The 18012-nt window shown below is 38.1% G+C and overlaps 2 protein-coding genes across 2 annotated transcripts in view; both read left to right on the plus strand.

Moving 5' to 3' along the window:
* Positions 1-1654: 1654 nt before the first annotated feature.
* Positions 1655-5524, plus strand: tmem179ba (transmembrane protein 179Ba; the record flags this gene model as incomplete). Its single annotated transcript, XM_083910661.1, has 5 exons — positions 1655-1753; positions 3076-3272; positions 4176-4313; positions 4690-4768; positions 5084-5524. The coding sequence occupies 5 exons, from the start codon at positions 1655-1657 to the stop codon at positions 5273-5275; spliced, it is 705 nt and encodes a 234-aa protein (XP_083766787.1). The 3' UTR covers positions 5276-5524.
* An 11255-nt stretch (positions 5525-16779) lies between these two features.
* The window catches only part of zanl (zonadhesin, like), a gene marked incomplete at both ends in the record, with an annotated part of 50846 nt that continues 49613 nt past the window's right edge, over positions 16780-18012 (plus strand). The window contains 3 exons of the mRNA XM_083906042.1: positions 16780-16786; positions 16872-17021; positions 17126-17391. Coding sequence (XP_083762168.1) covers positions 16780-16786; positions 16872-17021; positions 17126-17391 — 423 coding nt within the window. The remainder of the gene's footprint in view (positions 16787-16871; positions 17022-17125; positions 17392-18012) is intronic.

The following is an 18012-nucleotide window of genomic DNA, read 5'->3' on the forward strand; positions in this document are numbered from 1 at the left end:
AGTGCAGTTTGCAGATATGCGTGGGCATCTCTTTGCTGCTTCTCATGGCTTCTTTAGTTGAACTTTCTGGGTTGTTATCAGAATCTGTTCCAGAGAAAATCGCCCTCCGTTTCAACCAGTGTCCACATTTACTGACCCGTCACTGTGACAAAACGTACAATTTTGTACACATTTATCAGCGTGACAGACACATGAGGTACAGCTTTTTTTGGAGGACACAGTTTGTTGTTAGTTGGAGCTTCTCGCCAGTCGAGTTTAAGCGAAGGAAGCAAAACACTGTCAAGTTATAACTGGAAATCAGGTGGTCACACCTTCAAATTAAAACCCGGCATTTGTCATATCGCGCAGAGAAGGCAGGTGAGTCGAGTACACGTTTCCTCTTTAAAATGCAAAAAAGCGGTGGAAACCATTGTCTGTTTCCCTACACCGCAAAATGACTACGTCCTCAAACAGAATATATTCCGTTACCTTCCGTAAGAAAAGGAAACTACAAAATAGTTTTTCAAAATGGCTGCCGGTGTTCTGTCAGATTTGGCTGCTTATTAGCTAAAAATGCTACCGTGTGGTTTTCCACTTGCACTTACAGTGATAAAAGAGTGACTAGTGGTGGTATCCTATGACGTTACCATATAATATAACCAAAATTCTGACTTTTAATTCATGCTACTGAAGCGTCTTTGGCGTACTGAAGGGCTACCGACTACACCAAGAAGGTGCAGAATATATGGGTGTGAAAATGAGAGATAGAACTACAAAATAGCTGATTTTTATAGGTAGCATGGATTGATAGAATGCTTGGTAAGTGTCCTACACAACCAGTGTCTGCCTTTAGATATTTAAGCAAACAAAGCCCCGAGAAACAGTTATAATTGTGAATCATCAACTACATTATATTTCTAGTAGTAATAAATAAATATGTTTCCATCCATATTTGAACTTTTGACAAGTGCCATGTTACCCAAAGCTGTAAAATTAACAAGCTGAAAAAACTAATTTGATGCATATGTTTCATAATAATTTCGTATTTACCTGTTCTAGACTCATTAATAATAATAATAATAATAATAATAATAATAATAATAATAATAAAAGATAAAAAACAATGTCGAAACAATGACAGACAGACAAAAATAGGACCTACTGACTATGTAAATGTGGTCTTGTTAATTGATGCCAAGTGCTGTCTGTCAATTGCTATTGTTTTCTGCACAGTTGTAGCTGTTGTTGCTGCCTGTTATATGGTCTTACCCTTTTATTGGCTTTAATCTTAAATGGTAACAATAAGAAAGAAATAGAGAAAAATATTAAAGAAATAATGGTTTTCAAAATGTAACAATACTACAAGTTAAATAATGGTGCCAGCCTCCAAAAAGTAAACAAAATAAATAAAACAATGAATTTATTTTAACCATGAGAATAACTTAAAAAATGGTATTATAAAATAATAATAAGTATTTGTTATATTATACTATGCTATCATTAAATATTGAAGCAACTCTACAATGAAAATCGAATAACTTAGTAAAACATCATGCGGAGACGTCTGTCGTCTAGCTGGCTTTGTAGCTTTTATTTTGAAAAGTGTACCCGGAAGTCATTAGTTTGATGGTGTGTGTGTGTGGGTGTGTGATGCAGACAGACGCCGGCAGGCTGGATGATGGCGTTGACTGGGCTGCTGCTGGTGGAGCTGTGTCTGTACGCCAGCTGTTTCGTGTGTGGGATTGTTGCCGCCGCTTCTGTCACCATCGTCCAGGTAACTTTGTTCACTTCAATACGTAATTATGATACTTTTAAAAGACAAATCTTCATCCTCTTCCGGGTATGACTCTGTTTCAGAGCGCGCATCTTAGCCTGAAAAGTGTTTAAAGTTTACGAAACAGCCAAAATGACATTTAACGTCAAGTTTAATATGTGTACGTTCTTTTATATCTTTTGGTTTTTACCTTTTCAAAGTGCGACAATAACACAGCACGTAAAGACAGGCGCTTTCACTTTTACTCTGAGGTGAATCCCCTTCTTCGGGAAACCACAGGTTTCTCCCCATCACTGTTTTTATCCGTTTTGGTTTATAAATAGATTCAAACATTATATGATGATCTTTTATTCAGGGAAAAAAAGGACAACTCCTCACCACAGGAACTGCTCAAGCACGTGAGGAAAAGACCATAAATGCGACTGTGCTCGCGCCCTAACAACAGTCATGTGTCCTGGCACAAATCCTGTTTTCCAATTATTGTGCTTCCACTGTGAGTTGTTGGGAGACTGCAGGGTCAAAGCAAGATGTCAGGCAGGAATATGCACTCACTGGCCACTTTATTAGGTACACCCTTTTCGAATATTAGAATAGGGTTAGGGTTACCTACCCTAACCCTTACTAACATAAGTAGCATACTAGCCCTTTATTAGTAATCATTAAGCACTAGACGTGTGTCCATCTTAAACCTTAGACCATCAGACATGCAACCTTATTCGGTGGTGAAAAACACTAGATTTAAGCATCTACTGGTTATTGTTACGTTCATATTGTTCATATAATCATTTAAATTTTATAATGAGGTCTTAGTGTGATACATTGCAAACAAATGATGGATATATCAGTCATGACACCATGTAGACACTCAGTGTCAAATACATATAAAATTAGATCATCATAGATCACGACATAAAACCAATGGTCCTAGACCAAACAAACAAATATAAAAACGTAAGACCCATCAAAATGATGCAAAAAACTGTTTGTATAAAATTATGTAATGTATAACATTGAGTGGCGGGCCACATGAAATGGATTGGAGGAAATTTGAGAGCTATAGCAGAGATAAAATTCAAACTATGATCGATTTTCAACAATCTGAAATAAATAATCAGTTTGAATGGGTTTAAAAAATAAATTATTAATAATAATAATAATAATAATAATAATTAAACAAGCACAATGATTTTCAGTAAAAAAAAAGTTGTCAAATGTTCTGGTTTCTTTGCTCCACAGATAAATTGATTATGAAAATAATTATTAATGGAAGCCATAATCATGCCTGCCTTCCTTTCCTTCCTTCCTTCCTTCCTTCCTTCCAGGGTAATTTCGGAGGTCAGTGTATGCTGTACGGTCTTGTTAGCTACAATGCTACAGCGAACCTCATTGGAGTCCAGTCATCCACCTCCCCGTCTCTGTGCTACTTTGTGTCAGCCATATCGGTCATGGTGGCCGTGGTGTGCTTCTCCCTCTCTCTGTACTGGGTGTACACGCTCTGCATCGATAGGGAAGTGAGAAGGTGACTGCTGTATTTGTTGTATTATATTTACTAGGGATGGGCGTGAGTATTCAATTATTCACTGTGACTGTACACTGTATATTAGAAAGATATAAAACACTTTTTTTTTTTTTTTTTAAATCAATGATTGTATACTCCGATGACGACCTAATTTGTGGTAAATCTATCACAACAAGGTGGCGGCAGCATCAAGCATTTAGTCGGTGGACTTCATGTTTGTTTACAAAAGTGATGACATTTACAAGGTTTCCTGAATGCATCTCAAAGCTTCTCTTTTAAGTTCAAGATACTGTACAGTAGATCGGGGTGTCAAACTGAAATGTCCTGGGACAGCGGACCCAGTTTCAAATTCTTCACTTCAGTCCCACAATCAGTGTTCACAATATGTGTGTATATATATATATATATATTCTGTTTAACAGCACAAGCAAGAAGCACCCTGGCTGGAAATATCCAGTAACTACAACTTGGTAGCAATACACAAAAAGATCGCTAGGGGTCGCTACAGACCAAATAACACTCTCCACCACTTGACACTCATGGCGGCATTATGAACTAGATAATTGAACTACATCTTCGGTATTGCTAAACCAGCCATCATTACTATAGTGTGTACATGTATTGGCTGAAAAGTACAGTGGTATGAGGAAGATTATTGCATTGCTGTGTGGATTTAAAAAGTAAAAATATATGATAATAAGGTATGTTATATTTCTTAAATGCAGAGATGTATTGTTTTACTATAATGGTTTATTCATTGTAAAACAAGGTTAACACAGGTTTACAGACAAGGTTTATCATGACGTATAACTGCAGGGTTAGAAATATAGGAAAACGTGGTAAAAAAAAACAGCGTAATGTGGTGCCATGATATCATTTCCTCATTTGGTTTCCCCCCCACAGGGAGCGTGTGTGGATGAACCTGATTGTGGCCGTGTGCGGCATCTTCTTGTTCTTCCTGCTCATCACAGGCTGCATGCTGAAGATTGGACGTGACTCACTCTGTAACTCCATCACGAGCGCCGTTCCCAATGTTACCAGGTGAAGCGCACACACACACACACACAAACCAAAACATCTCACTTGCAAACTTAGGCCTGGTTCCCACTGGATGCTTTGCGGCTACATTTTTATCTTATTTTTCATGTGGTTCCAAGCAAAAATGAAGAGACGATCCCTGTGTTGCTTGATGTACGTAGACTAGGCTTATGCAGAACAAATCTGGAGTCATAATTACTAAAATCAATAAAAGTGGACACCATGGGCGAAGTTGCCCTCCCATCTTAAGATGTGACGGCACATTCAGTCCTCGAATTTGAAGGAATTAATTGAAAAGTCCTTGAATTTGATGTCAACCAATGTGTGGGCACATTCTAACATCAATTCTCTATTATATAATCTGTTTTTGTTTGTGAAGATGTGAAGATGCCCAGACCAGAAACTGGGTAAGTCCACTGGACGGAGGGCGGTTCTACAACAGTCTGCACAAAGCTGAGGTCAGCATTTCTTTCACCTGTGTTTTATCTTTATACAACCAGTTTTATGCTAGTCAACATAAACAGTCCGATTTGATTGCTTGCTATGGTAAACAAATATATTTTGTTTTTCAGTGCCACATTTTCATGCAAGCAGAAATAACCCAGTTTTCATTGATTTGATTTAGATTTAATTGGCAAGAAATAGCCAAAGTGTATTAAATGGAAAATATTTCATTATATTCACAAGAATTAGTTTCAAAAGTGTTTTCTTAAATACTAAATCATTTTTAAAGCACACATTGAACAAATACCTTGCTTGTGTCTCCCTCTCAGACAGCGGTGTGGGTCAACCTCTTCTTCTGGCTCATCATTGGGGTTCTGGTTGTCATTCAGCGGCACCAGAGTCCACTGACAAAGGTGATCGCGGCAGGGTACGGAGGGCCAGCCGGCGGCCTTTTTGGTGATCCTGGTGTGACGGCTGCAGAGACTGAGCCGTTTTTCCGCGGTCCTACAGGGCCACAGTGAGGACACGGGGTCGCAGGAGTTGCAATCACATGGAAAGTTTGAATACGAGAGGTTATCGATATTGACTTTACTTTAACTTGGGTTGCAAAATGAACTTCTGTTGTGAAGCCGTGAGATTTGAGATTTCAACAGTCAGTTTGTTTTCCATCCATCCATCCATCCATCTATCTTTTCCTATCACTTTATCCTCCACAGGAGGGTCGCAGGTTGTGCTGTGCCAATCCCAGCTGACAAAGGGTGATAGGCGGGTTGCACCCTGAACTGTTCGCCAGTACATCGCAGCAGTTTGTTTTAGTTTTTTATAATTCTTTTTGAATTTGATTTTTAGTTCACACAAGCTTGACTGGCAGAAAATAAATGACAGTGACCAGATTATTTTCAATGTAGTTTTATTTATGAAATACATTTACACAAAAGGCCTTTGTTATATGGAGCAAAGAAACAAGAAAATATTGACATTTAAGAAGCTAAAACAATCAGAAATCTTATCTTAATAATGAGAAACAGATAAACTGATTATCAATATAGTTGACGACGATTCATTTAGTAATAGATTATTGTTTCAGCCCGACACCGTAGTCATGTACAGCTGCAAACTGCATTTTCTTTCTTTGTATTTGCTTTCCATGAAAACTCTGATTAGTCTGATTAAGTAACCTAATCCTATATTTACATTTTTACTTCATCTTTAATAATCTTTTTTCCTTATCTTGAACTTTTTTTTTTTTTTTTTTTTAAATGCTGTTTATTTTGGGACTATTTTCCGCTTTGTATCGCTTTGTTTTTCTTTCTAAGGACTGTGCAGAATCTTGAATCTGCCTTTTATGTAAAGAAAAAGATAAATACAAGGACATTGAAAATAATCTGGTCACTGTCATTTATTTTATTCCAGTCACACACACACACTGTGTTCCAGATGAACAAATGTGTATAAATTTACAAATGAAAATGGACCAAAGTGATAATAATTTGCAAACTTGAAATGTTTAGTTTCTGGTGAAACACTGATGTTGACAACTTTGTCTCACCATTAATAAAGTGACTAATCACGTAAAACAACTTTTTTTTCATTATTTTTGGCCTTTCTTTTTTTCTTTTTTTTTTACCACCAATGAAATCTTCAGGAACACAGATTAATATTGATTTACATAAATGTAAATTAATATTCCTTTAATGACGCCATTATAATTTTCAGTTTACATTCAGTATCGTTGGTTTTGCGCACGTTAGTAGCGTACTCCCATCATGCCTTTCGCTGGTCATGCGCGCGTCGAGCCACTTCAGTGGAGAACGCGGATGGCTCGTTCACATAACCGAGTGGTAAGTGAACAAGTTTAAAAATAATAAAAAACAAAAAATAATAAAACCCAAAACAAAAAGAGGTGATGCAGCACCTTCTCTGTACTGCGGTCAAGCCAGCCGTTTCTCAATTTCGCGTAGTCAAGCCGGGCAAGACAGCGCGTTGGCTAGCTTACGGCTAGCGTGTAAAACGTCGATATTGAACTTTTATTTTTTTATATATATATATAAATTAAGAGGTGTTCCAGGTTATTCCACCTGCTGGCTCAATATCACACATTTACACATTTAATACCTGTATTATTTTGAAAAACGCAGGTTTCCACACGCTGCAGTCAACTCGCAAACGTATTTGATATAAAGTTGGCAATAACGGCTCAGTAGCTTGTCAACGCGAAAACGAGAGACAGCCCGGCTTGACCGCAGTTTCTCCGGGCTGGTGTTATGATGGAAAGCGTTGTCAAAAATTGGTTTGTTGCAAATGAGTTAAATACAAGTGTGTCAGTCTACACCAACATTTTGCAATTGATAGTGTGAGCACTTCTTTACGACTTCTTTATCGCGCTTACTAAAAGGAAAGAATAAAGATGACTTCCGGTGCTGACGCATAATTTGCGTCAGCAAATCAAAACGCTGCGAGCAGGGTTCGAACCTGCGCGGGAAGATCCCATTGGATTTCAAGTCCAACGCCTTAACCACTCGGCCATCGCAGCGCGTGACGGTACTATAAGTATCGCGTTACTAATATACATATTCATGAGATATGGCTTTGATACGAACAGATTTACTAATTTACAAATGTTGAAAGCTTTACTTTCCCCATGTATGGGGTTGAAGTGTCCATCATCAATTAAATTCAATCTAATATGATATAATATAATATCATTAACTAAACTCAGCCTAAAATTAGCCAAATCAAAAGCATTTGCTCACTGAAATCAGCATATTTATTTATTGTAGTTAAAAAAAATAAATAAAAAAAAGTTTTATTCAAAGCAGTCCAAAAGATATTTTGAAAAAAGATCAAAATGCCAACACAAACAAGTAAAATGAATCCATAAAAAATGGCCTTTGGACTGATTTGATTTGCGCATGGTGACTTGTTTCAAATCATAAAAAGATAACATCAGCATTAGTCAGTTATGAATGTGTGGGTGTGAACAATGTGTGCATGTCAGGACGTGTCACCTTTATTTAACCAGCAGGTTTCTCTTTTTATTGAGGGAGACCTGGCTTAGATGTCACTCACCATAGCAATGTTACAAAATTAAACAACAGAATTAAACATATTTAGAGTCACAACAGAGTCACCAAAATTCAAACCATCATGGACAGTGTGTCTTCCTTTGTTTCCATTCTGTGATGATGAATCTATGATGGTGAGATGCCAGGGCATTCAGTATAAGTGAGATAGGATCAGTATTAATAAATCATAAGGGCTGACATACTGACTTTGGCTCATACACTGACTCTAATCTCAGGATTCTGGTCCTAAAGAATTGAGGTGATTCCCAGTTATTTTTTGTCATGAGTTTTCAAAAGGGTCTTGCAGCCACCGCCCACAGGACAATGTTTGTACTTGGCCATAATGATAACAAATGTAGATGGCTGTTCTCTGGAGGAGTTTCCTTTCCTCTCAGTATCTTTATGGACCTGACACACGTGCACGTTTGAATTTATCTTGTTACGTAACTTCAAAGCATTACTGTGTAACTGAAAGGTGTCATTGCTTTCCCTGAATTGGACCTGAGGGCAAAAACAAGGATCCTGATTGCTGGCTGCAGGGGGCAGTATTGAGACGTCCCTGATGCTGCTCAACCATGACTGAAAGGTTGCTCCTGGCTGATAAGTCTGCAGCCAGTACAATGGTTCTGTCTGGGGCACAAGTCAAACTCATTGTAAGAAAATGTTATTTCCTCCGTTTTCCCTTGATAAAAAGATAATTTTCCTCCGTTTTCTCCTGATAATGACATATTTTTCCTCCATTTTCCCGTGATAATTAATTTGAGAGATAATGATTGAAATGATTGAAACATGCAGATTTGGGGATTAGGTGAATTGGTCACTCTAAATTGACTGAGAGTATGAGTGAATGGTTGATTTTCTCTATACGTGGCCGTGCGGTTGACTGGGGAACTGTCCAGTGTGTACCCCGCCTATCGCCCTATGTCAGCTGAGATAGGCACATCACCCCCCACGACCCTCTGGTGGAGGATAAAGTTGTGGATAATGGATGGATGAATGAAATGAAACTCGATAGGAGTCATCACTGCACGGCTGCAAGAAACTGCGGCGCGTTCTTTTTACATGCGACACACATAAACGTGCGACTAGTGACTTGTAAAGCAGTTTTTTTCAGTGTAATTAAATCACTGGAATCAGTTAATTAAAAATATTTGTTCAGTACTTCCTCGATGACTGGAGCACAGTCACTGGACTGAAATAGTGTTGTGTCATTCACGAACGTGTCGTATATGTCTGATAAACTCAGAACTTTGCGATTTGATAGCTTCTGAGATGACGCACACTAATGTGTACGTTATCTGTTATAGCAAGGCATAAAGCTATTTCAGCCTGTGTCAGGCCTTGATTGAATAGATATGTGATGCAGTGATCGGTAGTCTCCTTCTCCTGTGACATTGCGACACTGAAGGATGTTTCTTGCAATGATTAAATAGACTAATCTGGCTCCACATCTGAATCCACTTCAGCCTCTCACAGTAATCGATCACTGATCCTGAGGGCAGCAGAATATGACATGGGGAACCCTGATAGTTCCATCGTAAAAAAGAAGCTTGTTTACAAGTTTACAAGGTATTTCCCAACATTCAAAGTTATGAAAGTACCCAGGAAACAACTGCTGTGCTGACCTGAACCTCAGCAATCAGCTGACTAGAGTCTAGACCACTTTAAAATCAGGCAGAGAACCTTTCAACATTGTTTTGTTAATGCAAATATATGAAAGACTTCCACAGAGCCTGTGGTGCACCTGTAGTTTCTAGAGTTCTCAGTTGCTTTTGATATAACACCATTGAACTGTTAGTCATCTGATTTAAACCCTAATGCATGGCCAAAGGTTATAAGAGGGCGACTGAGAGAATCTCCCTGTGGTTAAACAGTAACAGTGTTAATGAGTTTTGAAGGTTCTGACGTAAAACATGGGAAACTTGGCTCATAGTTTACTGTAACATTAACAAAGAATTCCCGATACAACACAATATAAAGAAAAATCATTCTTCCTCAAAAACAAAATTACTGGGAGAACCTCTTCATCATGTTTTTAATCTGAGTCTCTGACAGGGGAGAGACAGGGTCTTAAGAGGCCACATCCCAGAGAGCTAGATGATTACAGACTAGAAACTTTAAAATCCCACGTGATGAAGACCATGGATCAACTGCTACTCCACCTTCTCAGACCCCAGGTCCATTACGCACAGAACCCACACCAGTTTGCCTGTCAGGTGAAGGCACCAAGGAAGTGATCATCTACCTCATCTCCAGTGCCTTCAACACTATCCAGCCTCTAAGACTGAGAGACCACAGTTCATCAAGCTGAAGGACTGTCTCTCTGGAACGGTGGTGCTGACCATCATGGACAATGACAAACACCCTAAACAACTCTCAGCAGACAGACTGATATTGTCCCCATGACCATCCAACTTAACAACAACACTCCGAAGGGCAGGTGGAGAAAATGGACTCTACATCTCTCTCACCTCTCTCATACACTTCTTGGCATTGTCTGCTTTGGAACACCTTTTTGTGGGGTAGTTGGAGCCGATAGTGTCAAACAAGATTTGGGAGGATTTCTTGTTCACGGAGATTATCTTTTTTTAACCCTTTAAGCCCTAAGCATATTTTGTAGATTGCTGCTCGAAAATTGCACACTCATAATGAAATGAGTATATCTCTGCAACCACAAGGTATATTTGAATACTTTGAGTGTCATAGTAAATGGAAGACCAGTGGGATTTACTAAGATTTGTAAATATCAGCACATGTACATTTGTGAAAGGGACATTTTTGGTACTGAGTGGAAAAAATGTATCAGTTTTTAGGAAGCGTTCATTGTTGAGGGTTAAATGACTGTCCTCATGTTCTTGTCTAGTCTAGATTTTATATTCTTAGAAACATCACCTTTGTAACAGTCTTAAAAGACGCTGTTGTCATATTGTGATTACTGTAGCAACCAGATTTTCCATGTGCAGTCGGCTTTATTCCATCCAAAGTCCACTTTCATTGCATGTCTTTATCTTATTTTGTGGCATGCAGCTTTTGTCCCAGTGCTGATGCAGATCCACCTTTTTACCCCAAAACCCTACATCCCTATGGTTTAAATGAGGATTTACACATGGCCTGTTTTCTGTGACCTCAGTAATATCCACATGTTCTGTTTGTTCATATACAAACTTTGTCTTGGCTCAATTTATTTAATCAATCCCCAGATTTTTAAAGCTGCCATTCGTACATTTTGCTGTTGATTTTATTATTATTCATTATAGCCAGAGGGTTGCAGGTTGAATTCTCGATGGCTAGTGCTTGCTCATTGTGTGAATTGTTTCTCTGCTCTGCATGATGTTGTCTATGTACAGCGCCTTGAGATAATGTATGTTATAGTTTGGCGCTATACAAATAAAATTTAATTGAATTGAATTGAAGGCGTCCATGTTGAAAATGAGGAGTTTTTTTGAACGACCAAGCGATGCGACAGTTTTTGGAGCTGATACGCTCGGTACGACAAGCCGATCACGCCATTTTTGTCTCGCGCCCGCCACACTATGGCGAGCATAAACCTAGCTTTAGTATTGTGCCATTTTGAATACTAAGTGAAAATCAACAGAAGACCATTCTTCTGAGATTACTATCATTGAAGATTAAAGCCAACAAAGCTACAAAGCTACAACTGTGCAGAATTCCCCCAGTATCATGTAATTTACTGCTTTATAACTGCCATTGAAAAAGGTTCACTCCAATTAATAAACTAATTACTAATTTTGCTTTGGACCCCATGAAAGTTCAGGCCAGCCCTGCCAGAGGCAATGTGTGTGGCACCAAATACCTTGCGTCCATTTGATCACTGTCTTACAGGACAATTGTGTTGACGACACAAGGGATGACAAATTATCACCATCTACTCTACATTACTCTATTATTAATGATTTCCGTATGGATATCACATGGCTTTTCCAAATCACCTTGATATTTGACTCAATAATGTGACTGACAAAACTGTTTAACTTCCACCATATAAAGTCAAATTTAACCTCACAGACTAACTTTAGCCCTGAAGTTCTCACCCTAAAAATCGCTTCTCATAGGAGGTCCCTCCACCTATCTGCAAAATCATCTATATTGTAAACACGAAATGTATGGTTATGAAATTTTCCTTCCCTCCACCTCATACCAGTCACACCCAGATACAGTGGTCATAGCAACACCTTTATCTAAACCACTAAAACACCTTAGTCACACAGGTCAGTATCAGATGATAAAGGTGGAGGAGGAAGACGTTGATGATGGTTTACAGTAAACCTAAACTAAGACAAACAAGAAGAATGACAGTACTGTACATGGGTGGGTGTTGAAAGTGACGGATCTTGGTTTGGCCAAATTTGAATTTGATTTCTGAATTAAAAAGCCTGTTGTCAGTGATGAGGTAGCGAATGGTTCGAAATCAAAGTAACGTGCTACTTATCAATCAGTCGTTCTTTTTTTGCAATTGATATTTATCCAATCCAACTTTATTTAAACAACCTTTAGAAGACATAAAACATGGGTAAAAGTAACAGCCATACAATAAAACAATAATAATAATACATTTATGTTAAATTTAAGATGACAGGCACAGACAGAAGACACAAATATGCTGCCACTCTAGAAAGTAGATTATACCAGCCAGTAAGAGATGGCACATGAGCAGATTTCTGCCCAACATGGTAGCTGTGTGGATCGGTTCATTATAAGTTATTATTATCCTTACGGCTTTCCCTTTTCTGAGGGTCACATGAGGAGCCGGAACAATCCCAGATTGCGTGTTATACCCTGGACAATATCTGGATCTTGTCGAGATATTTGCAAGTCTGGACATTTTTCCAGATTTGCAATATCCCAACATCTTCAACTTTCCGATTAACTGGAACCTCATCTTACGACAGACTGTCAACACTTAGACATCACAATAAAAGCAGAACAAGATATTACATTTAGTAAGTAGTCGCTTGGCGACTTTTTTTCCTTTTGGTTTCCTGGGGCACAGCAGCTGTCTACCATCTTCATCTTTAAGAGACTTTAATCAGACTATAAGACAAGAGTTGAATGCCCAATTCCCTGGTATATGTTGCCAGGTACATATGTTGGGTTTGAAGCAGCGTTTCTTCCTGCCAGAATGGCATTGTTTTGAAATTGACTGACATAATGTCAACTAATTGGTACTAGTGTAGTTTTTTACCCGGACCTTGTTTGGCATCAGCAGTAATGCAGCTATTATACTAAGCATTTCCAACTGGGATGAAGATACTTTAGTTTAGACCTAAAAAAGAAGCTGGATGGATGATATGAGGTAGACAATGTAGCAGGATATTGGGTTGTACGGAAAACCCTGCTTATCATCGTGTCGTAGCGCTATTTCTATACTAACTAGGTTAAGTTTGCATCTAAAATATAAGTTAAGTATCTGTATAACGTCGAAGCTTACCTGTCTGTGTGTCTGTGACATCACAGCAGCTGTCATTAACAAATGAAGAAGTTGAATAATCTGTGGCTAAATTACTTTATAAATAATGTTCACATCTTAATGCAGAAGATATTTTTGTATATTCTTGTTATAATCTGAGCCCGGCTGTCATTTACACTTTTGTTCTTTTTCCAAATCACTGGCATGTCAGTTTGTTTTAGGAGGCACTTTGCCAACTAGCCAAAAGATCATAATTAAATGTTCATCACAGTATCAAGATTCATTTCCAGAAAGATATAGATAATATTTAGTGCTTTTAAAGGGTTAGTTCAGGGGGTTTAAAGTCAGGAAAAACAGATTTTAGTCTCACCAAATTAAGTACTGTGAAAGTCTACAATATTTAAGGAATGTTTACCAAATGACATCACCATTAGACAGTCTTTTCTGACTGGAATATAACGTTTATGTTGCTTAGTACACAACTTACTCTCCTGCACCAAAGTCCAGAGAGAAAATTAATGGTTTTACATCAAGGGACACAGGAGTTGTTGATCCACTGCTGCCTCTTTTACTGAGTTCAAATGTGTTATTTTGTGACGTTTGTGAAGTTTATTTATGTCCTTTGTCCAGCAGCAGTAGACCCTCTGAGCTAAAAACACGGATTTGCTCGATGGACTTTGGTGCAGGAGAGTGAGCGGTTTCCACACAAGACGCTGGTTGCCAGATTTGGGTTGCCACATCAGTTGTGTTATTCTAAGGTCCAGAGCAGTACCAATGTACATGTTTGTCTTTTAGTTGGTTGGTTTTGATTTTGCTCACGCCAATCCCTTTTCCCACACGTGAATATACAGTAAATGCTGAAAAGGTGTGTCTGCTTGATCAAAGTATTCTGTTTATTACACCATAAGATTTATTATGTCTCACAGTACAAGTACTTATTTGTGTTAGTGTTTGATGGGCATCTCCACCCACCCTGTGAACTTCTGAGAGGTCAGAAAGCGCACACACGCGCACACACACACACATACATACACTTATGCTCAGAAATTCTCCTAACTGCCACACCCAAAGAGAACACACACCCTGGCCGTATCACGCACTGTTACTTATTTACACATTTTGCAACATCAGGTAACAGCAATTCAGCATCACCGCACCACCCACCCAACACATACACCTGGGTTTCCACAAAACACTCCCCTGACCCATCTGAGCGCAGGCCTCTATATAAAGCTGTATCGGACCCGTCGCTATCCTTGCTGTCTCTTTTTCCTGCTAACTAACTGTTAGCAATGGATACATTACAATATCTTATTTTGCTATTATGGATGTGCGACTGCACAACAAGCCAGGTCCAGCTCAGGTGAGTCCTGTCAATAAATCTATAATTAAATATTATTATTATTGTTATTAATATTATAAATAAAATGTGAAAAATGTAATTACATGAAATATTTAAGTTATGGGCTCGCCTTAGAATTTTTGAAAATCCGCATCCACATCTCAAATTTTTGTGATTTCTGATGAATTTTACAGTTTACAGTTCAACAGCATTAATTGAACCCTTGCTTTTCTTGATTGACAATTAAATGTTATAGAACTACAACACAAAGGGGGGCTATTTGTTCAGCTTTAACAATTACATAAAATGTCAACTCAGTATAGACCCTCATATTTGCACATTTCTAAAAAAAATTATAATTTGCATTACTTTTATTATTATTATTATTATTATTATTTATTTATTTATTTATTTATTTAGATTAGAGGAAGGAGAGAAAGGGGTTGAATATAAAATATTTAAATTCTTACATGCATGCCTTATAGAGGTGTTTCTTAAGGCAACAACAACACATTTGACAACCTTGTCACCTTGGATAACCTTCAGACACCTTGGATTTTATTGTACCTGGAAATTAGTTGATAAAGTCTTTTATCATACCTAAACCTTTATCTTTGTTTTTAATTTGTTTATTTTTTTATCTTTTCCAGCCTACAGAACACAGCAGTTCAAGACGGTAGGTGATTTTCATTACATTCAGAACAAGTCCGTGTGTCTTTTTAGTACATGATCCGACACACAACAGTACATAAGTTGAACAGTTAAAGTACAGGCCACATGCTCATGCACATGAGTGTTGAGAACTGTCGCATGTTATTTACTGTCCTTGAGAGAAATATAGTCTTTACTCTTTACAGCTCTTTATCTTTACAATTTACAGCCAACACACACTTTCACACAACACTGTCGCACCTTCCGCCATCTCCTCATGTCATGGGGTCAAAACATATATATTTATCGGCATGTTTGAAGTAGGGCTGTTCGGTTTGGCCCAAAAATAAAATCCCCATTTTCTCTCAAAACCCGACAAAATACAATTACGATTTTTACGAAGACAACTCGCTGAAATGTTTTTGGCCTGGTAGCTTGTAGTGGGGGTCCAGCACATGAAGCAAATGTCGGTAACCAGTCTTTTCTCCTGTGTATATCGGGACCATGTCTATTGTGATGTGAAACGAGAATCAGAAATATTTTTCCACCTCCTGTCGGTCTTGTCATATGGTACACCTTGTGAAAACGAAAACAGTTAATAATTGAATACAGTGGTGGATTGCTTGATTGTGTTTTTTCCCCAAAACCCTATTACTATTATTATTATTATTATTTTAAATATTAAATCTGATTAAATTTGTGAAATTTGGAAATACGTTACAGTTCAAAGTTTGCTTGGCTCGTTTTTTTTATCAACAAAAATAAAGTAGAAGTATATTTTATGACTTTTGCACAATTATCGATACTCTTGTTTTTGTTAAAATGCAATTTAAAATGAATCATAACACATGAAAATGTTGGAGTTGTGTGAGCACTAAGGTTAAAGAATTCAATATTTTGACATTAATAGATGGTAGAAAGACACAGAATGGCACTCAACATGCTAACAACAGTTGTTTTGGCCTGTGATGTAATACTAACAAGCTGAAATGGGACAACCTAGTGGAATTAAGTTTGACACTCTATTCACTAAATCAATTCTCCACTAGCGCTTGCATACTGGGACAAGCACAGTTGATTTAACTGGAAACGTGACTGACTATGTGTCATTATCTTGCAAAATCCCAAACTATCCCTTTAACTTGATGAAAGAGATGATTACACTCCCAGTCCGTGGTCTACCACAGAGCAAACACACCATTTGTACTGGACAATAACTTTCACACCTCAATTCAAGGCAGGGTTACTAAGCATACAAAAACAAGAGAGGGCTTTCAGGTCTCAGCTGTATCGTGTTTCTTTTGTAATAATTGGAATCACACTGATTGTTCCCTGCAGTACCTTTAATTTGAAATTTAGATTGTACAAATTGACAGGAATTATGTTGTCCTCCCTTATCTATTGAATTATATAAAAAAATTATATTGTGATTAACATTTTTTTTCCTTATTGTCCAGCCCTATTTTAACATACAATTCAATCCACTAAACCACTGTTTTATGCAGGACAAATATTTAATATAACAAAGTAATCATACACATGTCGAGTGAGCAAATAATGAGGGAGGAGAACAAGAAGACATTGACACATTATTATACCAACTTGTCTGTTTTGTGTCTGCGTCTCTCCAGCCGCCGTGCTGACCTCCTGCGACTTTAACCAGGACAGTGCACCATTCTGCAATTTCGTCCAGGACAGTGCAGACAACAGTGACTGGACCCGACTTAAAGGTCCAACCCCAACAGAAGGCACTGGACCGAGTGGAGACTACCCTGATGGAAGTCAGTCCTGAATTCATGGTTTATGACAAATATCTAATTTCTGTACTTTTGTGATTAAAATTAATTTTCTGGATGAGACTAAGACAGAGAACTTGTGTATGCAGAGGGATTCTACATCTACCATGACTGTGCCAAGATTGAAAACAATCAGAAAGCTCGTCTGCTCAGCCCGCCCATCACATCATCAGCCACTCAGATCTGCGTCCAGTTCCGATACAACATGTATGGCTTGGATTCGCAAAACAACTTAAGGGTTCTGGTCAAGAGAGCCAATGTGGAGCAAGAGGTGTGGAAGAAGACTGGAATGCAGAGTCCAACCTGGCTGAAGGGCTCCATCACAGTGCCCAAAACCAGCACTGAGAGTGTCAAGGTTAGTGTCGAGTGTCACTGGAGATGTGGGGATAATAAGTATTACTAGTACTATTCAGAAAATAAAGGTAGTCTGGAAGGTAACTGTCCAGACAATGAAATGACACCTGGAAAAACAGCAATTACATCTAAAACCTGGTCAATGTGCCTGCTTAGGTGTATACTGTGTCTAAAAATTGTGATATCACTGTAGACAGCCTCTCCTGGCTGAAAACTGATGACTGTATGCCTTTGTTTTTTTTGTTTTTTTTTTAAACATCTGTTTATTGAGTTTTACATAATAAACAGAACAAAAGTTCTTGATACAGTAATAAGTACATATAGAAACATACCACGGAACCGGTACAATCCCCCACCCCGCTGACGATTGTATGCCTTTGTGAAAAGTTTACTCCCCCAGCACCAAAGTCTGTTGATAAATCATCCATTTTTGCTTGTGAAGGACACAGGAACTCTTAATCTACTGTTGGCTCTTTTGATATGTTTGTATCACTTAAATAAATCCAATCCATTCAAACCTTAAAGTCATACAATTAAACATTTAAACTTACTTATGGTAAGTTCAGCAGTTGATCAGAAATTCCTGCCTTTTTTTGATGTAAAATCGTCAATTTTATCTATG

Source organism: Microchirus variegatus, assembly GCF_963457635.1.
Source record: "Microchirus variegatus genome assembly, chromosome: 2".
In the NCBI taxonomy this organism is placed as follows: Eukaryota; Metazoa; Chordata; class Actinopteri; order Pleuronectiformes; family Soleidae; genus Microchirus; species Microchirus variegatus.